General features: G+C 48.0%; 1 protein-coding gene across 3 annotated transcripts in view; it reads left to right on the forward strand.

The window, feature by feature from the left end:
* Positions 1 to 26767, forward strand: part of KIF9 (kinesin family member 9) — a 47537-nt gene extending 20770 nt beyond the window's left edge. The window contains exons 10-21 of one of the 3 annotated variants that reach the window (XM_082637969.1): positions 1506 to 1583; positions 6972 to 7040; positions 7880 to 7984; positions 9719 to 9774; positions 10556 to 10646; positions 11133 to 11266; positions 12829 to 13020; positions 14190 to 14404; positions 17419 to 17595; positions 18026 to 18141; positions 18556 to 18660; positions 25686 to 26767. In XM_082637969.1, coding sequence (XP_082494095.1) covers positions 1506 to 1583; positions 6972 to 7040; positions 7880 to 7984; positions 9719 to 9774; positions 10556 to 10646; positions 11133 to 11266; positions 12829 to 13020; positions 14190 to 14404; positions 17419 to 17595; positions 18026 to 18141; positions 18556 to 18660; positions 25686 to 25736 — 1389 coding nt within the window. In that variant the 3' untranslated portion in view covers positions 25737 to 26767. The remainder of the gene's footprint in view (positions 1 to 1505; positions 1584 to 6971; positions 7041 to 7879; positions 7985 to 9718; positions 9775 to 10555; positions 10647 to 11132; positions 11267 to 12828; positions 13021 to 14189; positions 14405 to 17418; positions 17596 to 18025; positions 18142 to 18555; positions 18661 to 25685) is intronic. The other 2 variants (XM_082637970.1, XM_082637971.1) reach the window with 2 other exon arrangements.
* The last annotated feature ends 236 nt before the right edge of the window (positions 26768 to 27003 follow it).

Below are 27003 nucleotides of genomic sequence, written 5' to 3' on the forward strand. Positions count from 1 at the left end.
GAACCAGAGGCAGGAATACGAAGTGAGCCAGTGACACAGGTGAGTCCACATAGCTAGGCACCCAGGCTGGAGCTCCCCGCCTCTCCTCCCTACCCATCCTAAATAAGATAGGTTTGTAAATCTCTCCCTAGACATTTTGGTCAAATGTGGATGTTTGGGGCAAGCTTCAGTCATCTGGAGAATCCACTAGGTGAAACAGGTCATTTCCAGGGACATTGCAGGGCAAGATGTTCCTACAGGGCCTCCCAACTTGGTGCATTAAGGACCATCCCAGCTTCCAGGGGGAGTTCTCCCGCCACATACCCAGTGCCCTGGAACTTGGGAGGCCAGGGAGGGGAGCTCCAGCTGACGTGCAGACAGCATCCCCAGAGGAAGGCTTCAGGCACCTACTGGTCTCACAGCATAACAAAGCATGAGTGAACCCCAAGAGGAGTCATATGAATATTGGGCCTCCTGGCTGCCTGGTTAAGAAATACGTCCTCCAAGATCGTGGAAGACCCTTTCTCCCCTTATCCCCACCCCTGAGATGGTCACATAGGAAGCAGCTCTCCTGGTACCTGCTTTCCCCTGAGGCTTGTGCCCACACCACCTGGGATCTCTGATTAGGACTGAGCCCACAGGAGACCTAAGGAGCTGCTGGAAGAGTTTCGGGGGTTGGGACAAAGGCATATTGGGGGTGCAGAAGCTCATGATTCTCTTCTCCAAATGCTTTAAAACTTTAAAACTGTTCCTGTCATGATTCGTGTTGTTTTATGCAGTGAACATGCATGCGTGTATGAGGGAGTCGTGGCCACACTTGCTGCTGTGCTTACAGCAGGAGAGTCTGATTTCACCCTCACAGAAGCAACTCCAACTAAAATGACAGGGGTCTCTTCCTGAGGGCTCTCTGTGGGCCAGTTCTGTCCAGAGCACATTACACACCTCAGCACTAAGTCTCCCAGTGACCCTGTGAGGCAGGTCTTCCCAACTTTACAGAGAAGTTACAAGACCTGTCTGAGGTTGTGCAGTCAGTTGGTTGGTGGCAGAGCTCTTAACTACTAGGCAAGACTGTCCAATGGAAGAGCCCTTTCAGGCCTTCCTCAGGCTACTTCTGGGTTACCCATCCCCCCTCCAAGTCGGCTTCCCTGTTTCAAGGCTCCAAGTCAGCCCAGCACAGTATGAGGCTGGGATGTCAGGGCTCACTGGCAGCTCATGTGCCACTGGCTGCTCCTCACCGCCAGGGAGCAGCCCTCCACTCCTCATGGAACATCAACACAGTGGGGCTGTTTCCCAAGTGCCCGCTTCTGTGGCCACCTCATGGGCCCCCCAGCCATAATTACCCCTGGCTGGCTGTGCCCCCAGAGGGACTCAGGCAGGACCCCCAGATGTCACTCCATGGGCCCATGGAGCATTCCTCTCTGCAGGGAGACTTGTTTTCTAGTGGAATCCTTTAACCTGTTTTGCACATATCTCTACTCACAAGTAATTGACCAAGAACATAGAGGTCTGTCTGATGTGTTTTTCAGCTGTCTTCACTGCGGTTTGCCAGCAGGATGAAGCTGGTCACCACTGAGCCTGCCATCAACGAAAAGTATGACGCTGAGGTACTAAGGGGCTTGTAGGCAGGTATCTCGCTGTGGGGAAGGTGTATGGGTTTGCAGGCTGGGTCACAAGAGCCTGGCTTCCCTTCCTGCCTTGACCAAAGATACGCATGTGATCCTGGGTCAGTCCCTTTCTGCTCTGGGATAGGCCAGTGTTTAGAGTCCCTTGGGGGCTGCCACAAAGGTGAAAGGGCTAGGTCAGGCCCCCACCCAATTCATATGTGGGGCTTCAAGTCCTCTGAGTGCCCCTGGGCTTCTGCATGAGAGTCCTTAGAGCTAATTGTTTCTGAGTTAAATCAGTGTGGACCATCTCTCAGACTCATCTGGTTAGGTCACTACAGAGCCTCTTTCTTCCCAGCCTGAGCGATGCCTCTCAGCAAACAGCTGACCAATCAGAAGAATGATCAGCCTCACCATTAGCCAGGGAAATGCAAGTTAAAACCTTAGTGGAATTCCACCCTCAGACTAGCAAAAATTAGAAATTTCCTGACAATGTAGAAACAATGGTGAGTATGTGCAGAAACAGCAATGCTTATTTATTTCTGGTCAAAGTGTAATTGACAACCACTTTGGAGAGCATTTTGGCAACATCTAGTAAAGTAAAAACACATTTACCAATAATTTGGTTTTCCTTTAAGATGCTTATGCAATCGTAGTTACTGGAGACAGGAGCATATACATGCCCTAAACCCATGACAAACCAGCTAAACTTTCTAGATTCTAAATCCTGAAGGAAAATAACAGTCCGGGGGCTCTGTGGATCTAACCCATGGTTTGGAGGTTGAGGAGGAAGTAGAGCTTAGAGCAGTGGTTCTCAAACTTGAATGGGTGTCAGAATCACCCTGCGGGCTCATTGAACCACAGGTCACTGCACCCGTTCCCAGAGTTCCTGATTCCATCGGTCTGGGGTGGGGGCTGAGGATTCAAATTTCTCATGAGTGTCCCCAGTGCTGCTGCTGTTCTGGGGCCACACTTGGAGAATGAGGGGCACAGTAGTTAAGAGCGCTGGCCCCTGCGTTGGGCTATCCTGGTTCAGCAGCCTGCTCTTTCCTTCGTCAGCTGTATAACCTCAGCGAGATACTTATTCTTTCTCAGGCAGGAGTAACAGAGTTCACTCTCAAAGAGATGTGAAGAACAAGATAACGGGTAGGGATCTTTTAGCACAGTGCTGTCATGGAGTAAATGCTCAGGAAATGTTAGCTAGCACTATAGTCACTTCTGCAGACCAGCAGTATCACTTCTAGGTATATAGTCTAGCAGCATTCTCACATATGCACATAAAGAGACCTATAGAAGCTGGTGCTGCACTGCTTGTTGTAATGGTGAGAAGTTAGGAACGTGATTAATAGCCTTTAACAGAAAAGTAGCTAAGTAGGTTGCAGAGGGAGAGAGTCAGTGAGCTGCAAGCATGGATAATCTCTAGTGAGAAAACAACCTGGGGATTGAATGGTGGCATCTCTCGTTTATACCGAGTATAAGAACATACAAAGCAATGCTGATCATCATTAGTGAATAGATGTGTGTACAAAGAAAAAATGTATGGGAGTGAAAAGACCAAACTGAGCAGAGGTTCCTTCTGGATGTCAGGGTGGGCAATGAATTTGGAGTGGGGTAGCCAGGGGCTTCACATTTATCTGAAATGTTTTATTTCTTAAAAAAACAAAAACACCGGAAGCCAATATGGTGGCACGCTGTTAAAGTCAGATTTTAAGGTGGTCTTCCCAAGGTTTCATGGCATTATTTTCTATGCTTTTCTGTAGCTTGGAGCTTTTCTTATTTATTTTTCTTATTTTCTTATTTGGTGCTCTCTTAGCTTAGGACTACCACATTACCACCTGTGAACCTGGCTGAGTGGGCGTTGCACCTGGCAGTGAGGACTTTCATTTTAATGTAATTCCTGTTCTGAAATCTGCACTGTTGTTCCTGGACAGCCAAGTTGCCATGTCACCAAATGCAAATGTGTTTATAATCTTTATGATAAGCATTTTCCTTTATATGTATGAGTTCTCGAGAGAGACCTGGAAAATTATTTTGGTTGTTGCCTTTCCTAGACTGTAGCCAGTATTCCCAGGTTGTTTCCAGCACCATTTTCAGTACTGACACCTGTTTTCAAGGGGGTGGAATAGCTTCTGTAGAGTTTCCTTGGTTGGTGGGGCTGGCTGGAAGGTGGTAGACTGAGTTCCTGATCCACCTCTGCTACCAGCTCTCTGTGGTGAGTTGCTCAGGCTCTGAGCCTCAGGATATTCATCTGTGAACTAGGAGGTTGGACTGATGACTTCCAGCAACCCTCCCACTGTGTCATTCTGTGATTCTGTGAGGTGGTGTAAGGGTTGTGAGCCACGGGCATAAACAGACAGCAGAGAGACTTGGGGTACCCTACTCTGCCAAGAGGAAGCACACCTGCACGCTGCCGTGGGGTCAAAATAAGGAAACTTCTTAGGCTGATAGCTGCTCACAACCTGGCGTGGACTTAAGCAGAACTCTCTGAATTATCCTCATTACATTTATGATGGAAACACCTAACCATCAAGGATCTTACATGGGTCTGTACTGTCTCTGAGGCATTTTTTTTCCATCCAGAAAATGCCCCTGTTTCTTATAAGGGAGTTGGTCAGCCAGGAGGTGCTGCCAGACCCTATTCTGTGTGGTCTTCTGCTTCAGCCCTATTTCCAAGCAGCTTCTTTCCAGTCAGTAGAAGAGGGCAAGTTAGAGGCCACTAAGCCTGCCAGGTAGTAGGAGAAATGGCTTCCATACTGTCAGGGTGCAGCATAGAGGCTGGTGACCCATGGGAGCAGATGGCTCATTTCCACCATCACCTGATTGGCCCAGAGGTCTAACCTGGCTCCTCATGCCACACTGGACAGAGTCATCCAGCTGGAGGTCCCCAGCAGCTCAGCCAGACTTTTCCTAGCTGGGAATAGTGCACTTTCTAGAGCTGAGATCCCTCAGCTGAGATGAAGGGATGGAGATGAGTAGGGGCCGGCCACCAGTGCTCTCCCATTCACCTCACAGGGAGTCCACCTGAAGGACCGTCTTGAGGATGCCCAGAGGGGCAGAGTCAGAATCTGGACCCTGGTCATGTGTCTTGAGTTCAGGCTTTGTGCCCTGATTTGCCACTGAGCCACCAGGACACCAGGACCCCTTGCTACAGACTGGTCACAGCTTTGGTCACCAGTCCTGAGAACCAGCTGTCAGGGGCTCCCTCCAGTGGCCATTTTTTGACAACTAAAGGAAGCCCTGTTGTTCACAGTGAAGGTTCTCAGCATGAAGTCCCTTGTGCTGCTTATATGAAAAACACTAGGACAGTATCTATCAAATGTAAAATGACTTAGCAATTCTGCTTCTAGAAATGTATCATTTATTCATTCAGCTAAAATTTCTGGAGTACTTACTATGTGCCAGGCACTTTTTGAAGCACTTGGGATGTATCAGTGTACCAACAGAAACACAAATCTCTGTCTTTGAAGAGCTGACAGTCTGCTGGGGGTGGGAGAGATAGATATAATAAACATAAGAAATCAGTCATTTCTAGATTTGCTATTTACGACAACATGGATGAACCTAGAGGACATTATGCTAAGTGAAATAAGCCAGACACAGAAAGAAAAATACTGCATGAGCTCATTTATATGTGGAACCTAACAAAGTCAAATTCATAGAAGCAGACATAGAGCAGTGATTACCAAGAGTGGGGTGGGGGCAGGCTGAGAAATGGGGAGATGTTGGTCAAAGTGTACATATTTTTAGTTCTAAGATGAATTAGTTCTGGGGACCTAATATATAGCATGGTGACTATAATTAATAGTAGTGTATTGTATACTGAAAATTTGCTAGGAAAGCAGATCTCAGATGCTCATACCACACACACAAAAAATGGTAACTAGTGGATATGTTAATAGCTTGACTGTAGTAATCATTTCACTGTGTACATGTATATCAAAACATCATGTTGTAGGGCTTCCATGGTGGCGAAGTGGTTGAGAGTCCGCCTGCCGACGCAGGGTACACGGGTTCATGCCCTGGTCCGGGAAAATCCCACATGCCGCGGAGCGGCTGGGCCCGTAAGCCATGGCCGCTGAGCCTGCGCGTCCGGAGCCTGTGCTCTGCAATGGGAGAGGCCACAACAGTGAGGGGCCCGCGTACTGCAAAACAAACAAACAAACAAACACCACATCATGTTGTACACCTTAAATATTAAATATATATAATTTTTCTTAAAACCAAAATAGTTAAGTTGTAGAGCTTCACTGTCCAATACAGTAGCCACTACTCACATGTGGCTACTGAAATCAGTAAAAAAAAATTTTTTTTTCGGCTGTGCTACACGGCATGCGGGATCCTAATTCCCCAACCGGGGATCGAACTCGTGCCCACTGCAGTGGAAGTGCGGAGTCTTAACCACTGGACCACCAGGGAAGTCCCCTGAAATCACTAAAATTAAATAAAATTAAAAATTCACTTACTTGGTCCCACCAGTCACATTTTAAGTGTTCAATAGCTTTATGTGGCTTGCAGCACAAACACAGAACATTTTCATCATTACAGCAAGTTCTATTAGACAAGACTGCTCTAGGGTATGTTCTATGAAAGAAAAGTAGAGCAAGATTTTTTAAAAGAGTGGTGTGAGGGTGGGGAGGGGATTGCAGTTTTACATGGGGTGATAGAGATGCGCCTAATTTAGAAGCTTTTGAACAAAGACTTGAGGGAGGTGAGCCATGGAAATACCTGGGAGAACAGTGTCCCAGGCAGAGGGGACAGACAATGCAGAGGCAGGAATGTGCCCATTTGGTGGGAATGGAGTGAGCAGGGAGAAAAGAGTAGGAAAGAAGTAATGGGGCAGATCACATAGAGCTCATACATCACTGTGTTCTCGTACACAAAGATGTAAGTGCAAAGATGTTTTGCAGCATTTTTTGTAGCAGCAATAAATTGGAGGTGGCATACCTGATTATCAGTGGGGAATGGTAATGCTTTGCGTAGTGGTTGGGAAGGATGAGGGTCAATGCATCCTGGAGGCATGGGCTGCACTGAGAGGGCCATTACCCTGTTGGACTGGAGTATCCTGGAGCTCCTGGGAGTCAGGGTTTGAGGTGGCCCTAGGGGTGCCTGTGCTCACTCTGTTCTCAGTCTCCTCTGCAGTAAGAGGCAGAGGCCAGAGGACTGCTGAGACCCCCTCAAACCCTAAAGTCACCCAGTTGGGGAAAAGTCACCAGTGGGGAGGGAATCATCCAGATGCTGAGATCACACCCCATGGATTACCCGGAAGAGCCAGGATGTCCAGGCACGGGTGGGGAATTATAGGCTTAATATGGAAGAGGCAGGGTGGCTTCTCTGACTGTCCTCCCTGCTTTCCCCCTCACCCCCCGACCCCACAATATGTTTCCCTGGCAGCGAATGGTCAAGAACCTGGAGAAGGAGCTGGCACTGCTCAAGCAGGAACTAGCCATCCATGACAGCCTGGTAAGGGGCTAGAGGTGGTGGTGGGGCGTGGTTGCCAGAATGCTAGAGGGACTAGGGTCAGGGTACCAGGTGGGCAGAAGGGCTAGGTTGGGAGGGGGCAAAGGGTCAGGGCAGGGATGCTGGATGAGCAAAGCTGGTTGGGTGGGCAGAGGGACTGGGTGGACAGGGGGCCATATGGGTCAGGGGCCGAGTAGAGAGACTCGGGGGTGGGGCAGAAGTGCTGGGGGACCAGGAATATCTGGTAGGCAGGGACACTGGACAAACAAGAAGATGTGGACAGGGGTGTCAGATGGTCAGGCAGTAGGCAGGGGGGATGAGGGGCAGGGGCCAGAGGCCTGGCAGGGGTACAGGGGCAGACAGCATGATGGGTCAAGGTCAGGAGAGGTGGCCCCTGACCAAGGCTGGATGGTCGGGTGGGAACAGCAGCAGGGAGCCATGAAGGTAGGGGGTGGGGGCAGGAGTCCTCCAGTAGCCTGTCTGAGCTAATGCTCATGGTTCAGAGGAGCCTCAAGGCAGAGGCTGCCCCCTCCATCCTGTGGCCCTCATCCTACAGAGTCTGCTGAGACTCAGTCAGCAGAACCCCCTTGTTTGGAGTAGCAGGCCCCCTGTTGGGCACCCTTTCCTTCCCCGCCCTACCTGGTTGTCCCTTGCTGACATGAACACCTGGCCTGTGAGTCAGGCCCTCCTTGCCAGGACGTGGTGATGAAGGGAATGGAGCTGGCTTGGGCGGCCAGGGTCTGTGCCCAACTTCCCCACTTTGGTTCTCAGAATGGTCCCTGCCACCCCACTTGGGCTCGGGTGCTTGGAGCTTAACAATATGTTCCTTTTTCTCCTCCAAGGCCAACCGTACCCTCGTTAACTATGACCCCATGGATGAAATTCAAATTGCCGAGATCAACTCCCAGGTGCGGAGGTACCTGGAGGGAACGCTGGACGAGATTGACGTAAGGAGCCCCTCAGGACCACCGCGTCCAGCTGGCCCGGGCCTCCATCTCCTGGCCACACCCCGATGCGTGCTGTGCTAGCCTTGTAACCTCACACTGAGAGGGTACAGGGGGTGTAGGGTAGGTGGTGCTGGACTCCTGGCCTCAGGGCCCTTTAGCCCACCTCAGGGTCTCGGCATCCCTGTTTAGGGTTGCAGGGCTGTGGGTGACCCACAGAGTGGCTGACAGCCTTAAACAGCCTTGAATACACAGGAGGTGGTCCATCACTGGGGGCACAAGTGTGGACCCTGGAGCTAGGCTGCCCTGGATCGAATCTCAGCTCAGCTATCTCCTTGCTGAGTGACCTCAGGAAAATGCTCAAGCTTGTGTACTCTGGTGGCCTCACCTGTACGGTGTGGTGGGGAGGGAAACCGAGCTGGGATGAACTGAGATGCAGCACCTCAGGGGCTTGACTGTGCCAGACAGAGTGAGGGCATTAAAGGATGACAGTCATGCTGGTTGTCTACAAGGCAGACCCCCCAGGGCCCATGCTGGAGTGGGCCAAGGAGGAGGAGACAGCAGCCACACAGGGAAAGATGCATTGTTTTTATAGCACAAGCTGGCAGACCTCTTATCAGGGAGCTCATGGGCAGAACCTCGCCTGACCTGTTACTGTGAGCAGCTGCCAGAGGCAAGCCTGGGACAACTGAGGGGCAGGCTGCTCTGGTCTTCCTAATAAGGGCAGCCCCAGACTGACCAAGGCATCGAGGGTAATGCTGGTGGGCTATAGGCCCAAGAGGGAGGCTGATGGCCTTCCTCCAGCCACAGGTGAGTGTGTCTGTGCCCACACAGAAAAGTTCGTAATGGAACCTTTTGGAAGCAGGAGAGAGCTGAGGACAATAAATTTTATTTAAATGTTTTCTTAGTATTCTCAAGAACTAGAGTCATTTTAATTTTATAGAGGTCTTCACTCAGAAAAGGTGATTTTTATAGTCGCAGTAAATAGTTTTACAACTACTAATCAGGTGTTTCTCTGTTCTTGAGGAGGGCTGGACCGCCACTTTCCTGAGAGGGTGTTGGCAGATGTCCAATTCATTTTTTTGTTTTTTTTTTTTTTCCGGTACGCGGGCCTCTCCCATCGCGGAGCACAGGCTCCAGACGCGCAGGCTCAGTGGCCATGGCTCACGGGCCCAGCCGCTCCGCAGCATGTGGGATCTTCCCGGACCGGGGCATGAACCCGTGTCCCCTGCATCGGCAGGTGGACTCTCAACCACTGCGCCACCAGAGAAGCCCTCTTTTAAAATATATATTTATTTATTTATTTTTGGCTGCATTGGGTCTTTGTTGCTGTGCACAGGCTTTCTCTAGTTGCAGTGAGCGGGGGCTACTCTTCATCATGGTGTGCGGGCTTCTCATTGCTGTGGCTTCTCTTGTTGAGGAGCACGGGCTCTAGGCGTGCAGGCTTCAGCAGTTGTGGCTCACGGGCTCTAGAGTGCAGGCTCAGTAGTTGTGGCGCACAGGCCTACTTGCTCTGCGGCATGTGGGATCTTCCCGGACCAGGGATCAAACCCATGTCCCCTGCATTGGCAGGTGGATTCTTAACTGCTGTGCTACCAGGGAAGTCCCAGATGTCTCATTCTTGAGACAGATGGTCCACGGGTTAGCCAAGGGGTCCTGGTTTCTCTACTAACACAGACACAGCCTTGGTCCCATGGTGCGCTTGGTCTAACCTCTGCCTTGTTCTCTTCCCTCCAGATAATCAACCTCAGACAGATCCAGGAGGTGTTCAACCAGTTCCGGGTGGTTCTGAGGTAAGGGTCCCACCCCATCCACCCCATTGCTACGTCAGGCTGCCATTTTCATTTCCCATGGTATGGATGCCGGTCTCCAAGTGCACTGCCTTCTCTCTGGTGTGTGAGGAGCCAGATCAGAGGCCTCTGGGTATGGCAGGCCCTGGGTGTCCCCGACAGCCTCTGCCCCTGAGCTCTTATATCCTCCTGCCCTTCCCTTCCCCTGGGGGAAGTGGGGAGGACAGCCCTCCATTCAAGGGCTACTCAGAAACGAGGTGGTCCCCGGTTTCCTGAGTTTATTAATTGGACAGGAGGTCCTTATGGAGTGCCAGCCCTGAAGATGGCCGGAGCAGGACACTTTGATACTCCCCACACCCCCCTCCCCACCTCAGGAGGGATTTGTGGTTTATTTGGGTACAGACATACCTGTAGCCTGACTGGCTGATGCTGGATGGTATCACAGAAGATGGGTATGTGATTTTGAAGGGCCTGTTAGAGACAGACAGGTGGGAAAGCATGGTGCCGAGGCAGGCTTATGGTCCTTGTTAAAGGTCATCTTAGAGCAGTTGTGCTTGGCACATAAGGTGGCCCCTGCAGATTTGGGGGCTGGACAATGGGTACACGCACTGGGGAGTGGGGAGCAGGGGAATGAGCGTTTTTGGTCTGGTCTGGTTCATGATGAGGATGTGGCTCTGTCGCAGGGGCCACACACAAACGACTTCTAACTCCAGTACTTGGTGCTCGCCCCAGTGGGTTCAGCATGGCCCCAGCTGTGAGGGGTTCTTTCACTCTCTCTCCCAAGCCAACAGGAACAGGAAGTGGAGTCCACTTTGCGCAGGAAGTACACCCTCATAGACAAGAATGACTTTGCAGCCATCTCTGCTGTCCAGAAGGTAAGCACAATTGCCTCTTGCCGACAAGACTCACATCAGATTTTTCCATCCCCAGATCTTTCCAGAGACAGTGAGTGTCTTGCATTAAGGCAGATCTAGGGTTGCGACAGATAAAGGTAACACCAGCATGAGCATGGGGTGATCCAGGCAGGAGTAAACCACATATGAGTTCAAAATGTTCTCCATAAAATGGAGGTGTGGCTAGTAGTAAACAAGACCAATTCCCAGAGTTAGGTTGGAAACGGGCCCCAAAAGCCTCAGCGTATGGAATGAGACACCAGACCATGAGAGGAGTTGATGTAGGAAGTGGACATTGGGTAGGGTGGTCAGAGACAGCTCTGCTGGGGACAGCCTGAAGTGACATCAGCAGGAGCCACATCTCGGTGTGTGGGATGAACATGTCTACCTTTGGTCCATATACGCCTGGTTCCCCAGGGAGCCTGAACCCTTAATCTAACCACAGACCTGCAACTGGCCTCTGTCCAGGCAGGGCTCACGGACGTTGACGGCCACCTAGTGGGCGAGCCTGACGGACAAGGCTTCGGACTCGGAGTCGCCCCTTTCTCTACCAGACCCGGGAAGAAATCCAGGTCCAAGAAGATGTTCAAAGAGCAGCTCAGGTGAATGACCTTCCTGCTGCTCCAGCTGATCAGCACCTGGCCCTCCTTGGCTGGTGAAAGGGAGGACATAAGCTGTCCCTCCCTTCCCCTGGTATCTTAGTTATGGGGTGGTCACAATGGATACCTCTCCTGCCAATACTAGCAGCATCTGTGGGGCCCAGGCTGGGGCTGGTCACCTGTCATCCTCACAGCAGTTCCACGAGGTGGGAGTTCATGTCTCCATTTTAACTGAGAAAACCAAGGCTCAGAGAGGGGAATTCATTCCAAGGTCACATTGCTAAGGTGCGGTAGAGTGGAAGTGAGAAGCCAGGCTGGCACTCACCCTCCGGTACTTCATGTGGAAACCCAGCCCCCACCACCAGGTTCCTTCTGTGACCCGGCTAATTGGCACCCACATCACCTAAAAACTCCAGCTCACCTTTCAGGCAAGACTCGTTTGTAGATGGAGGGTGTCAAGGTTCCCTTAATGAACCAGCCTCGCTGGGAAGTGCTGTGTCATGGTGGACAAAGCACATGCTCTGGAGGTAACTCCTGGGCTCACCTCTCTGCTCAGTAGTTCTTTCACCCAAGGGGGTCACCTCTGTGAGGTATAAGAGCCTCTCTGCCTCTGTTCCCTCATCCCTAAAATGGGAATAATAATAATAATAGCATTAGTCACTGGGGTGGTTTTGAGGATAAGTGAGTAAATGCAATCCCTGTCCCTGGAAGACCTCAATACAAATATGTTGTTACCATTATTATCACTTGTAAAAGGACACGGGCCAGAGCTGATTGTAGAAAACTGTCACATGCAGTACTGGAGTTGGGTAGGAGGATGCCCTGGCCTCCTCCTGCCTCTTCAGGAAGGGAGGTCACACCCCCACCCTCTCTGTTCTGCCGTTGGGTAATTAGTGCAGTAACAAATGGATCAAGGCTTGGTTCCCCCAAGCCACACCTGTTGCAAGAAGAAGAAAAGAGAAGGAAACAGTGGAAGGAGCCATGTATATCCTCCCTTTAGTTCAGTCCTGCTCACATGTACCTCTCTGGGAGGGAAGACCCCAGGTGCCATCAGTTGGAGAGGGAGGATGGCTACTTTCTGGGGAGCTGGTGTGGGCACTGACAGAGGTGGGAGAGCAAGTCGTGGACTGATCAGAGCAGCGGGGCAGACGTGTCTCTCTTTACTGTTGGTCCGCAGACAGACGCACCCTGGGTGGGGGATCTGCTACTCCTTCCCAGGGATGCCTGTGTGACTAATACCTCAGCAGCCATGATGCTCCTTAAAGCCTGTGGCCCACCCCAAAGGTCCTTATGCTTCCAAACTGGAGACTGCCCATTCTTCCCAGGTGTCTCCTGCTGAGACTGCTGGAAGGAGGACTTCTTGTTCTGATAAAAGGAAGAGAAATTCTCTCCTCTTCCTCCCCATCTGCATGGCTTAGGGTTGTACTCTTTGCCCTTTGGCCTGGGTTTATGTTCAAGATAGGAGCTGAGCAGGCTGGGGCTTCTGGTGTATAAGTGCTGAGCAAGATTACTCCCCTCAGCATCAGAGACACTGAGCCTGGGGTCTCCCTGCCTTCTCCTTCCAGCTCCTTGACAAGAAAGGAGGGTGCCAGCAGCCCTGTGAGTGGCAAGGACTTGGATGCTTCCACCTCCAAGACCCAGTTGACCCCATCCTCCAAGGATGGAGATGTCAAAGACATGCTTCTGCAGGACCGGGAGACCTCCAGTATTGAGCCCCTTGCCTCGGAATCCCCAAAGGAGGAATTACGCCCACCCAGGTGACCATCTAACAGTAACTCCTGCACCAGATCATACAAAATCAAGAGTATGACAAGGAAAGAGCGCCTGCAGATAGAAGAGAAATAAAATGGGGGTAATAGGCAAAGACTAGGAGCACAGTCCAAAAAAGAAGAAATATGATGGCTTATACACGTGCAAAATGGTTCAACCTCAGGAGTCATCCAAGATACACAATTATACATGGAATCATTTTAGACCCTCCAAATAGCAATTATTTAAATAATTAAATTTGCCTATTTTGAATAAGTAATATATTCAAAAGATACAAAATTCTCAGGTATGAGACCCTTCCTCCAGCCACCCAGTTCCTCTCTGTGGTGAGTCAGTGATTGAGTTTTTAGGAATCTATCCTGAGGAAATATTTAGAGATGTAGACAAAGATTTATACAAAAAGATTGTGTCATTAATTTAAAAAGCAAAATAAAAAATTTTTGGTAACACCTTCAATAGTTGACATTAGGGAAAGGGCACTAAGTGAATTATTTTCTCTGCCCTTGAAATGTACAAAGATGTACATGAAGAATTTTTCCCCACCCTGGGGAAAAAATTCCAAACATTCAGAGAAGTTGGAAGAATTGTATAGTGAACACCCTCTTGATTCTACCGTTAATGTTACTATAGTATTTCATCATGTGTCTTTCTCTCCATCCTTCCATCCATCTTTTTTTTAAAAATGGATTTCAAAGTACGTTGCAGACAATCTACTTTCCCCTGCCCAGCACTTCATCTTACATCTTATTAACTAGAGTTCTCAGAGTTTTTAATAGCATGAAAGAATGCTTCTGTGAAAAAAGTAAGATGTAAAATTATATATATTGCATGACTCCAAATATTAGAACAGTTATCAAAGAAATGAAGGAGATACGCCTAAGTGTGGTTGCCAATAGGTAATGAGTGGTATTTTGGGGGGGGGTTTGGGTAACTTTTCCTTACTTTCCTCATTTTCTGCAACAGTCACGTGCCCTTGTGTGCTCAGTAAAACGAGACGAGAGAATGATTCCTACACAGTTTAGCTCCCATCTGGGGTAGGTGGTGCCCAGGAATTCTGACCTCCTGCTTACAGAAGCCCCAGGGAAGAAAGGTGAAGTGCCCGGTGGCTCCAAGACAGCTGCCCCATTTCTCCCTCCTCCTTCCCCTCCATCTTCAGGCCCAGCACCCCACCCGCCAAGCCTGTGGCCTTTGAGGACTTTAAGAACGAACGGGGTAGTGAGATCAACCGCATCTTCAAAGAAAACAAATCCATTTTGAACGAGCGGAGGAAAAGGGCCAGCGAGACCACACAGCGCATCAATGCCATCAAGCGGGAGATCGACATGACCAAGGAGGCACTAAATTTCCACAAGTCACTACGAGAGAAGCAAGGTAAAGGTGATGGGAAGATAGTTGGGGGACAGTGGCATCTGAGTCATCCTGCTCGGGATGGGGCAGACTTGGGCACTGGAGGACTGAGTTGGTAGGGGGCCAGCAGGGGATGTTGGGGTGCAGGCTTCATCCCTAGGTCATCACTTGGCTCTAGTCAGCCCTGGGGAACTACAGAGTCCTTCCCTGTCAGCTAGCTTCTGCCTGCAAGTCCCCTTTCTTGCATTATTTCAGATCTAAGTGCTGGACCTTCCATCTGATATGTGCTTCTGCCCATGGAGGGACAGAATGTTGGTCTTGTAGATACTTCCCCAGGGAGATGGGTGGCTGGCGACCACCACAAGGTCCATGGGTCCTGGTGTTGTCTCCTCACTGACCACAGTGGTCTGATTGGGGTAGGGGTGCTAGTCAAGACATGAGAAACTGAGGAGGGAATGAGAATGTGGATACCAAGGGCCAAGTGATTCACTGTCACTAAGACCATTCCTCATGCCAACCCCGCAACAAACTGGCCTAGCAAAGTCTCGTCTCTTAAGGCAGGTGGTGCGGGAAGCCCTCAGGCTCAACGAGCAGGGACCTCTGTGTGGGGAGTGGGGAGAGTGCTCACCTGGTTACCCTGACCTGGTGCCCTTGTCCCAGTGGCAGACACTGCCCATACCTTCAATGTGCACCAAGAACCCTCAAGCTCGAGTAAGCAGAGGACTCATTTGGGAGGGCTGGTCAAGTGCAGATTCCTAGGCTGCAATCAGTGGCTCTGACTCAGGAAATCTGGAGCAGGGCCCAGAACCTGCATTTTAATGAGTAACCATCCCAACACTGAGGCTGGTGGTTCAGAGGCCACACTCTTGTTCACAGGCAGGGCACACAACCAGTTACTGGGCTTTCCCTTGCTAAATCGCAACCCTATGCTAGGCCAGCCTTCTTGAATGATCTCACTGATCACCTGGTCATCTCCAGGTGGCACTTGGTTTTCTGCAGGTCAGGGGGATCATCTCACTCACAGAGGTTGCATTTTACTCACTTATTTCTCAGAGGGCAACTTTATTTCCAAATTCTTGGGGCTACTTTGCTCATACCCTACAGACCAAGCGTAACACACTGTTCTAGAGGGCAAAGCCCTCCATGGGTTTGGGAAGTAGGGGAAGGTGGGTGATGATGGCTCCAGACATGCCCCCACCCAGAACCTCTAGAGTGAAGGCCTTGCAGGACCAACAAGCACTTCTCTGTGCCTTCTGCCTACACCTTTTTTTTCTTCCACATATTTATATATGTATTTATTTGGTCACGCCAGTTTTTAGCTGTGGCAGGTGGGCTCCTTGATTGCAGCTCCAGGGCTCCTTAGTTGTGGCACGTGGGCTCCTTAGTTGTGGCATGCGAACTCTTAGTTGTGGCACGCATTTGGGATCTAGTTCCCTGACCAGGGATGGAACCCGGGCCCCCTGCATTGGGAGCGTGGAGTCTTAACCACTGTGCCACCAGGGGTGTGCCCCCCACACCTCCTTTGAATATGCAACCCCTTATTATATATTTACATATTTTAAATAATATATATGTATGCTATGCTGATATATCACTTACTCCTCAATATACCTGAAAATGGACATTTTTAAAGGATGGGATGAAGAAGAAATAAACAATATTTTAAAATATTTAAACTTTTATCAGTATCAAAAAACATTTTTGCTCTTTCCCCCCGAAAGCAGTTGTTTTCCCATTGGTTGTTAAAATAGCAAGTAAAATACCTTTATCTTAAGGGAACAGATCGAGTAAATTCATTTTTAAAAATATTTTCTAGGTACCTTGACTGACAGCCACTTATCAGCCCAGAACAGTCACTGAATTTGAGACATTAATTAGTCTTTTGTGAAAAAAAAAAAGAAAAAGAAAAATCATCTTAAGTTCAGCTCTCATAAGTGTTTTCTGTGGAGATAATCAGAGAACCTCTGGGTAGTACAAAAGATGTTGTCACTCCCCATGTCAACAGAGTACTCTAAAGACTCTACTCTGTGATTGACGGATTTGTCTGTATCAAAGTGACCACATCAGGCCCACGGCATGCAAACCAGGTTGCTCTGCACTGAAGGTGAGGGCTACCCTGGACACCACTCCCCCCGCCACTGCAAACACCTTGAATTGGAACCCTTGCCTCTCCATGAATGGTGTCAGTGACACTTAATGTGCCTCACTTCTTCCCTGTAAACATCAGCGGAAGTGCTAATGCTTTCCTCCGGTACCTGGGGACTGCCTCGTGCACCCTGGCCACACACCTCGGTCACACACAGGACTCACTCTCCAGGGGTCCTTGGTCTCGGTGTTGACATGACGCCTTTGCTGAACTTTCAAGGTGCTATGAGCAGTAGACAGCCAGGTGAGTGGCTCCACAGATATCGTTATTTTGTCTTAACCTAACAACCTTCATCACACTGACAGACCTTAAAAGGTCCATACAAAGAGACAGTGAGCGGAGGAGATGACTAATAGCACAACTGACCCCTCTCCTCCTGGAGCCCTCTGACAGCCATTCGACAAGATGTCTGATGGCCTCTGACAAGAAGGTAGCCGGCGAATGCTGAAATCGTCAAGAAGACAATTTGAAATGTGGGTTTACATCTGTTATTAATAAGGAACCCTGCCCAACTGCCTTGTGGTACTAGCCGGTGGGGGCAGCTTGTTTACATAATTTATAAAAGTAAACACCTGTATAATAGAGGTATTTACCGGATATCTTTGGCTAGTGGGGTTTAAGGTCAAAATAATCGTGGAACGTGGGCCATCTCTACCCTTTCCTCTGCCCACCCCTCCTGTTTGTCCTAAAAATGCCAGTGTGGTCCTCTGACCTGAGCTCCCTCTCCCTGTGAGACATATCCTAGTAGCCTGGCCTTCTCATGCCTTGTCCACCTCCATGCTGCACCCCAGCCCTTCCCAGGTCCTGTCTTCATGCTTTGCCAGCACTCTCCCCTCTTTCTGACCACCTCAGGTGGGCACCTCATTCCCTAACCTCCTCCTTCCCCTTGCAGGCGAGTATGAGAACAAGGGGCTGATGATCATTGATGAGGAGGAATTCCTGCTGATCTTGAAGCTTAAAGACCTCAAGAAGCAGTACCGGACAGAGTATCAGGACCTACAGGACCTCAGGGCTGAGATCGAGTACTGCCAGCACCTGGTGGATCAGTGTCGACATCGCCTGCTCATGGGTGTGCCGTTTGGGAAGGTTGGCTGGCCACCTGGGGTTCCAGGAGGCACAGGGCAGGGCTACCATCTGGGTTCTAGAAGTGGCTTCAGAACTTTTCTCTGGCAGAGGCAGGGGCTGGACAGGACTTATTTTTTTGGCTGTGCCCTGGGACATGCGGGATCCTAGTTCCCCTAGTTCCCGTTGCAGGGATCAAAGCCTGCATTGGGGTCTTAACCACTGGACTGCCAGGGAAGTCCCTGGACAGGGCTTTAGATATGTGTTTCCAGGATTCTGAGGGCAGGAGATGGAGATGGGAAAGGGTGAGGCCCTGGAGCAGGAAGTGAAGAGAGGGTGAGCTGTGACAAGTACAAGACAGACAGACACACACAGCCTTGACCTGCTTCCTCAGGGACTCCCCACCCTCACAGTGCCATCTCCCTGTCTCCCTGCAGAATTTGACATCTGGTACAATGAGTCCTTCTTTGTCCCTGAGGACCTGCAGGCGGCACTGAAGCCAGGTGGCAGTATCCGTCCAGGCATGATGCCTCTCAGCAGGATTGTGTCTCTGGTGAGTGGCACAGGGCAGGGGTGGGGATGGTGGACAAGCACAGGGCAGTGGGCAGTGCCCCTTGTCCTCTGTTCTCTCCACAAGCTTGGCAGTGTACCGGCGGCTCCCAGCCTCTCCTACAGCTGGCCCAGGCAGGTGGGCAGGTACAGGTCTCTCCCCTGTTATCAAGGATGAGGACACAGAAAACACCACATGCTGCTGCACCCCTTCCTGAGTGGCTCATCTTGCCCTGGTGGCGGTTACAGGGTGTCCGTGATGACACTGGAAAACATGACGCTGGGGGATTGTGAGCTATCCTGGGTGGAGGTCTGCAGACCCAGCGAGAGGCTGCCCTAATGCCCACCACAGGCCCTGTCAGAGTGAATCCTGACAATGCCAGGCTGAAGGAACTGTGCTGTGTTGGGACTCTTGTAGGGAGAAGATGACCAGGACAGGTTCAGCCGGCTGCAGCAGACGATGCTGCCAGAGGGCCCTGATTCTGTCTCCTTCTACAATGCCAAAGTCAAGACAGAACAGAAGGTAACTCGGGAGAGTCATGTCTCCAGGAAGGCAAGGCCTCAGGGACATCATTACTAGGACACCCAGGATTACACTCCCCACTGTAGAGAGGCAGAGGAGGAATAAGCCAGTCCAGGGAAATCCAGAGTCACCCAGAGTCAGTGTGTATCTTCTGCCAACTCCAGAGTCCTGGGGCTGGGCTGGAACCAATAGGGGTCCCACAGACTTTGGCCAGGCCTGGACATGGCTGGTGAGTGCTAAGACAGCCCATGTGTGAATAACATGCCAGGACAGGGCCTGGGGCTCCCCTGAGGCCACTTCCTGTTGGGGAGAACCTCTCCAGTGGAGGCGACTGTGCACAGGTGGCAGGGGACCAGAGGACCACAGGCAGCCAAGGCAAAGCTAGACATGGCCTGGTACTCTCCTCACTGAGCGGGCTGGAACAAAGGGTCTCCGCTCTGCTGAGGCTCAGCCTGGAGCCAGAACACAGGAGGCCTGTATGCTGTGTGCTTTTCTGTGCCCAGAGGCAGTTCTTATACGGCAGGTGGCAGCGGCACATGGGGTGACTGCCCAAGTGAGCTCATTGTTTTAAAAATATTTTTGTGGTATTCATTTACATTTTCAATAGGATGATACAACTGAAGCACTAAAAAGCACGAAAATACTAATACCCAGTCCCCCATCAGTCCAGCTCCCACCAGTCCCCTCTGACAAGGAACCGCTGTCACTTATTTCTAGTGTTCCTCCTGAACATTGTTCTGCATCTCGCTTTTTCCACTTAACAGTCTATTCTGAAGATCATCCCCCTTCAACCTGTTGGTGCTGCTGTGTTCTTTTTCACAGCTGCATGGTAGTACTCCGTTGCAAGGATCTATCAGAATTCATTTAATGCATCTCATATTGAGGGATTTTAGGAGGTTCCATTTCTTTACTATGACAAACATTGCTGTGATAATTAACCTTGTACAAATGTGAATTCACACAGGAGTGAAAGGCAAGTTTGTAGGAGTGAATTTCTTGGCCAAAAGGACATTTGTACTTTTGATAGATGGTGCCGAATTGCCTGCCTAGAGCTGAACCCATCACCCACACCCCACCCCCCAGCAGCATATACAGGATGCTAGTTCCCCACAGCCTCTCCGCAAGATGCAGAATCCTGCTTTTTGGGTTTTTCCAATCTGAAAGGTGAAAATGGTCTCTCAGTCTAGCCTTGATTTGTATTTCTCTTATTATCAGTAAAGTCAAGCTTCTTTTCATATGTTTAAGGGCCATTTTAATTTCTTTTCCTATAAACTGCCTGTTGATATTTTTGCCCATTTTTCTATTGGTTGTTGGTATTTTTCTTATTAATTTATAGGAACTCTTGATATATTGGGGAGATTAGCTCTTTATGATATGAGTTGCAAATATTTCCCCTTATTTGTCTTTTGGCTTTACTTACGTTTTTTTTGTAGTTATTTTGCTGATTTTTATGAAATCAAGTTTATCAGTCTTGTCTTTCTTGGCTTCTGGATTTTGTGTTATAGTTAGAAAGCCCTTCTCCTGACTGAGTTCATTCTTTACATTTATAGTTAAACTGATACCTTCACTGACCTTTGATGGCTGTGAGGAGCTAAAGCCCACTCAAAGAAGCTTGAGTGAAGGGGTTTGTTAACACAGATTTTGAAGGTTCCATAGTAGCACCTCTCACCCTGTGCTGTGTACATATATCACCAGGAGTCTTGTTAGAATGCAGATTCTGATGCAGCAGGTCCAGGGTGAATCTGAGAGTCTGCACTTTTAATAAGTACCCAGATGGTGCCCATGCAGCTAGTCCAAGACCATACTTTGATTAGCAGGCCACAGAACTCATCTGTAGGAAGCAGGGCCCAGGCTCCTCTCCCTCCAGGCCTTTCTCCTTCCAGATCTGACCTTAGCTTCTCCCTGAGGTTTGATCCTTCATCTATCTGTTCTCCCCTCCCCACCTCTCAATTTCTAGCTCCAGCCTTGGCCCTGGCATGCCCTTATTTTCCAAGACTTCACAGCCCCAGTGCCCAGTATCACCTGACTACTTACTTTGTGTCTCTCTGGAGGGAGAAGCCTAACTGACTCTTCTTGGGTTAAGTGTGCATTCTTGGTTCAGTCAGCTGTGGCTTGGGGCAGGGTCACCTGCCCATCCTAGTTGCCTGGGCCCACTCCTTCAGCAGGAGAGAGGATGGCTTTATCCAGGCAGCCATTTAGCCTTATGCTGTGAGCATCAAGCTTTATTAACTCTGGCCCCTGAAGGGAAGCCCAGATCAGTCCTGGATCAAGGAAGCCCAGACCTGTAGGAGGGCAGGGCTCTATGGGAGAGAATGGAGTGGGGTCAAGTAGGCATAGGCAGCCCAGCCTCGGACATTGTTTGACTGTGACCACTATGCAGGAGCTTCCTTGTCTGACCACAGAGAGGCCTACCCCTTCTGGGCTCAGAGGAGGGGGCATATGATGTGAGGCAGGGGTCCAACTTTATTCTTTTCCTTGTGGATATCCAGTTTTCCCAGTGCCAATTGTTGAAAAAGTCATCCTTTCTCCGTTGAATTGTCTGGTACCCTTGTTGAAATTCAGTTGACCATAAATGTGATTGAACTTAAGCTCTAAGAGTCCTGAATGTACAAGCTGAAATTACTTTCCTCCTGAAAGAGTTTGCACCTGCTTTTGCCATGTGGCATTACCAACACAGGACCATTTTAAACTCCTTCAAGAATTCCAGCCTGATAAGGGATTAATATCCAGAATATACAGAGAATTCCTAAAACTCAACAACCAGAAAACAAAATCCAATTCAAAAATGGGCAAAGGATTTGAATAGACATTTCTCCAAAGAAGATATACAGATGGACAGTAAACACATGAAACGATGCTCAACATTACTAATCATTAGAGAAATGCAAATCAAAACTACAATGAGATACCACCTTACACACATTAGGATGGCTAGTAATAAAAAAAAAAAAAGAAAAGAACAAGTGTTGGCAAGGATGTGGAGTAATTGGAACCCTTGTGAGCTGTTGGTGGGAATGTAAAATGGTACAGCCACTGTGTGAAATAAACCAGTCATAGAAAGACAAATAACTGTATGGTTCCACTTACATGAGGTACTTAGAGTAGTCAGAAATCATAAAGATAGACTATACATAGAAAATCCTAAAGATGCTACCAGAAAACTACTAGAGTTCATCAATGAATCTGGTAAAGTTGCAGGATACAAAATTAATACACAGAAATCTGTTGCATTTCTATACAGTAACAACAAAGGATCAGAAAGAGTAATTAAGGAAACAATCCCATTTACCATTGCAACAAAAAGAATAAAATACCTAGGAATAAACCTACCTAAGGAGGCAAAAGACCTGTACTCAGAAAATGATAAGATACTGATGAAAGAAATCAAACATGACACAAACAGATGGAGGGATATACCATGTTCTTGGATTGGAAGAGTCAATATTGTGAAAATGACTATACTACCCAAAGCATTCTACAGATTCAGTGCAATCCTTATCGAATTACCAATGGCATTTTTCACAGAATTAGAACAAAAAATTTTACAATTTGTATGGAAACACAAAAGACCTCGAATAGCCAAAGCAATCCTGAGAAAGAAAAACGGAGCTGGAGGAATCAGGCTTCCTGACTTCAGACTATACTACAAAGCTACAGTAATCAAAGACAGTATGGTACTGGCACAAAAACAGAAATATAGATCAATGGAACAGGATAGAAAGCCCAGAGAGAAACCCACGCAATATGGTCACCTTATCTTTGATAAAGGAGGCAAGAATATACAGTGGAGAATAGACAGCCTCTTCAATAAGTGGTGCTGGGAAAACTGGACAGGTACATGCAAAAGTATGAAATTAGAACACTCCCTAACACCACACACAAAAATAAACTCAAAATGGATTGGAGACCTAAATGTAAGGCTGGACACTATAAAACTCTTAGAGGAAAACATAGGAAGAACAGTCTTTGACATAAATTGCAGCAAGGTCTTTTTTGATCCACCTCCTAGAGTAATGAAAATAAACACAAAAATAAACAAATAGGGCTTCCCTGGTGGCGCAGTGGTTGAGGGTCTGCCTGCCGATGCAGGAGACACAGGTTCATGCCCCGGTCTGGGAAGATCCCACATGCCGCGGAGCGGCTGGGCCCGTGAGCCATGGCCGCTGAGCCTGTGCGTCCGGAGCCTGTGCTCCGCAACGGGAGAGGCCACAACAGTGAGAGGCCCGTGTACCGAAAAAAAATAAAATAAAATAAACAAATAGAATCTAGTTAAACTTAAAAGCTTTTGCACAGAAACGGAAACCATAAACAAAGCAAAAAGACAACCCTCAGAATGGGAGAAAATATTTGCAAGTCAAGCAACCAACAAGGGATTAATCTCCAAAGTACACAACCAGCTCATGCAGCTCAATATCAAGAAAACAGACAACCCAATCAAAAAAATGGGCAGAAGATCTAAATAGACGTTTCTCCAAAGAAGACATACAGATGGCCAAAAAGCACATGAAAAGATGCTCAGCATAACTAATTATTAGAGAAATGCAAATCAAAACCTCAATGTGGGGACTCCCCTGGCGCTGGTTAAGACTCCCTGCTTCCAACACAGGGGATGCAGGTTCGATCCTTGGTCGGGGAACTAAGATCCCACATGCTGCACTGCTTGGGCAAAATAACTAACTAAAACAAACAAACAAACAAACAAAAACTATCAATACAATGAGGTATCCCCTCACACTGGTGAGAATGGCGATGATCAGAAAGTCCACAAACAAAATGCTGAACTCATAGAAACAGAGATTAGAATGGTGGTTACCAGGGGCTGGGGGTGGGGGTGGGGAATGGGGAGATGTTGGTCAAAGGACACAAACTTCCAGTTATAAGATGAATAAGTTCTGGGGATCTAATGTATAGCATGGTAATTATAGTTAATAATGCTGTAGTATATACTTGAAAGTTGCTAAGAGAGTAGATCTTAAATGTTCTCACCACAAAAAAGAAATAGTACTTATATGATATGATGGAGGTGTTAGCTAATGCTATGGTTGCAGTCACTTTACAATATATGTGTGTCAAATCAACACACTGTACACCTTAAACTTATGCAATATTATATTATATGGCAATTACATCTCAATAAATCTGGGGGGGAAAAAGTCCACAAAAAATAAATGCTGGTGGACATATACATACTACCAAATGTAAAACAGATAGCTAGTGGGAAGCAGCTGCATAGCACAGGGAGATCAGCTCGGTGCTTTGTGACCACCTAGAGGGGTGGGATAGGGAATGGGAGGGAAACGCAAGAGGGAGGAGATATGGGGTATGTGTATATGTATAGCTGATTCACTTTGTTATAAAGCAGAAACTAACACACCAAAAAAATATAAATAAATAAAAATGAATAAATAAATAAATGCTGGAGAGGGTGTGGAGAAAACGGAACCCTCCTACACTGTTGGTGGGAATGTAAATTGGTACAACCACTATACAGAACAGTATGGCGGTTCCTTAAAAAAACTAAAAATAGAACTACTATATGACCCAGCAATCCCACTCCTGGGCATAAACCCAGAGAAAACCAAAATGCACCCCAATGTTCATTGCAGCACTATTTACAATAGCCAAGATATGGAAGCAACCTAAATGTACATCGACAGAGGAATGGATAAAGATGTGGTACATATATACAATGGAATACTACTCAGCCATAAAAAAGAATGAAATAATGCCATTTGCAGCAACGTGGTGTGACCTAGAGATTATCATACTAAGTGAAGTAAGTCAGACAGAGAAAGACCAATATCATATGATGTCACTCATATGTGGAATCTAATTTTTTTAAATGATACAAATGAACTTATTTACAAAATAGAAACAGACTTACAGATATTGAAAACAAACTTATGGTTACCCAAGGGGAAATGTGGCAGGGAGGGATAAATCAGGAACTTGGGATTAACAGACAACACACTACAATATATAAGATAGATAACCAACAGAGACCTACTATATGGCACAGGGAACTCTACTCAATATTCTGGGACAACCTATATTCTGGGATAACCTATATGTGAAAAGAATCTAAAAAAGAATGAATATATGTATATGTATAATTGAATCACTATGCTGTACACCTGAAACTAACACAACATTGTAAATCAACTACACTCCAATAACACTTAAAAAATAATTTAAAAATTAAATGATTGACTTAAAAAAGTCATAAAGATTGAAAGTATAGTGGTGATTTTCAGGGTCTGGGGGGAGAGGGGAACAGTGAGTTATTGTTCAAAGCATATGGAATTTCAGTTTGGGATGATGAAAAGAGTTATGGAGATAGATGGTAGTGATGGCTGCACAACATTATCAATGTATTTAATACCACTAAACTGTACACTTAAACACAGTTAAGATGGAAATTTGTATGTTTTGTGTATTTTACCACAATAAAAAATTGGGGTAAAATAATTCCAGCTTCATGTGGGAGCTTCAGTTTCAGTTCAGATTCACCATGTGGGGAATCTAGGATTCACCTCCAAATTCCATGTTCGTTTTAGCATTTGCTTGCTCACTGCCCTTCCCACTGATTCTGTTTCAGCTTACTTTTTCCACATGCTTACCAAGAGCCTAGCAGTTCATTAAAAGGGTAGGATTCACGAACATCTAGTTGATTTGCAGAGGGAAGGCCCTTCAGAATACATGGGCCCCACCCCTCTGGAGAGAGAGCCCTTTTCTTTTTTTGAACCTACTTCTTGTCAGAAGCTTTCAAGTGGGCCCTTGAAACACGCCTGTCTCCTTTTAAACATTTAAAAACAGGTTTACACACTTTCTTTAGCATGAAAGAATGAGAGGGATTGAATGGAACATTATTTCTCACAGAACGGGCTAGTCAAAGGGAATCCTTGTCCTCAAACAGTGATATTTGCAGGAAGAATGATGGGGTGGATATAAGTGGTGTGGCTTCTGAGTCCTTGTTAGGTCCGCATGTCCTAATTAACTTGTTTTCTCCCCTTTTCTGTGTCTAGCACAATTATTTGAAAACCATGATGGGCCTCCAGCAGACACATAGAAAATAGGGAGTCACTGCCACTGCGTTGAAGGACGAAACCACCAGCTACTCCTGCCTGCTCTAGAGGCACTGCCAAAGCACCTGCCCAGACTCCAATCCCTCTGCTCCAAGGCTGGGTGCAGCCCAGAGAACACACAATGGCCTGCCTGCCAGGAGGAACAGCCTTCAAAGGACACCTTCGAATATCTTCACAGAACACTTTTGGTTTCGATTCACTATCTTATATGCAGGGACAGGATAAAATAACTTCCTAGTTTGGCTTTCGTTGCTCATCCAAGAACTTTATTTTATTTCCTATCTGGGAGGATGTCTTCCCTATGTACAGGTGGGGTCCTAACTGAGTCTCCAGTAAGAAAGTGAAAAAGTAGCTCAGCCAGTCTCCCTTTGGCAGGCCTTTGTCCCACTGGTCAGCCTCTTTCCTTTCCTGGATGGCCATCCTGGGGATGAGCTGGGTCCGAGGAGCCCTGGTTCTCATGGGTGAGACTGTAGGTTCTCGCAGGGAATCCTCTTTGTGTTCCTGAGCCAGTAAAGGCAGGAGGTGCTTCTTCCTCAGCAACCAGGAGAGGATGGGGTGTAGGTGGAAATGACTGAAAGGCAGATTTTTACCTCAAAATAAGAAGAGGCTTCAAATGAGATCATTCCTACCATGAAGTTAGCAGTGAGAACCCCATGGTGGGAGGCTGTCTGGCAAGGAGATTGCAGAACCTACACTAGCTGGAAGGTTGAACTAAATGGCATCTTTCCAATCAAAGACACTGTGGTTCTGTTCTTCAGCCCATCAGTGAGCAGCCAGATGGGGGTTTTGTTGAAGAGAGAAAGCTGAAGACTTTCCTTAAGGTCTCTGCCCTCTCTCCTATCCACCCCCTTTCTCTTTCACTGACTGGCAGATACACAATGGTCCTGAAACAGCTTTCAGAGACTCCTTCTATGCCAAGGCTTCCCGGAGCAGCTTTGAAGTCCCCTGACTTCATTCCCCTGGATGACACACGGGGAATGTCAGTCCTCATGTTTCCTTTAAATGTGGCCAAACAGGCAGATATGTCCAGGCTCTGCTCATCATCCCAGCTGATGAGTTGGAGGCCTTAGAGATTTCAGATTCTTTCCCTTCTTGGCTGCCCTTGCCCTTACCAGGACTTGTTTGGGGTTCCCGCATCTTTGGAGCAGCTCAGGAAATAGAACATAGTAAACAGGGGTACATCATCCTGCTGGAGCCACAGGAAGCAGCCATTTGTGGTATAACCAGTCCCCCTTCCCTTCATTCCCTGTCACTGGCT

This window comes from Mesoplodon mirus (genome assembly GCF_964341445.2).
Source record: "Mesoplodon mirus genome assembly, chromosome: 12".
In the NCBI taxonomy this organism is placed as follows: Eukaryota; Metazoa; Chordata; class Mammalia; order Artiodactyla; family Ziphiidae; genus Mesoplodon; species Mesoplodon mirus.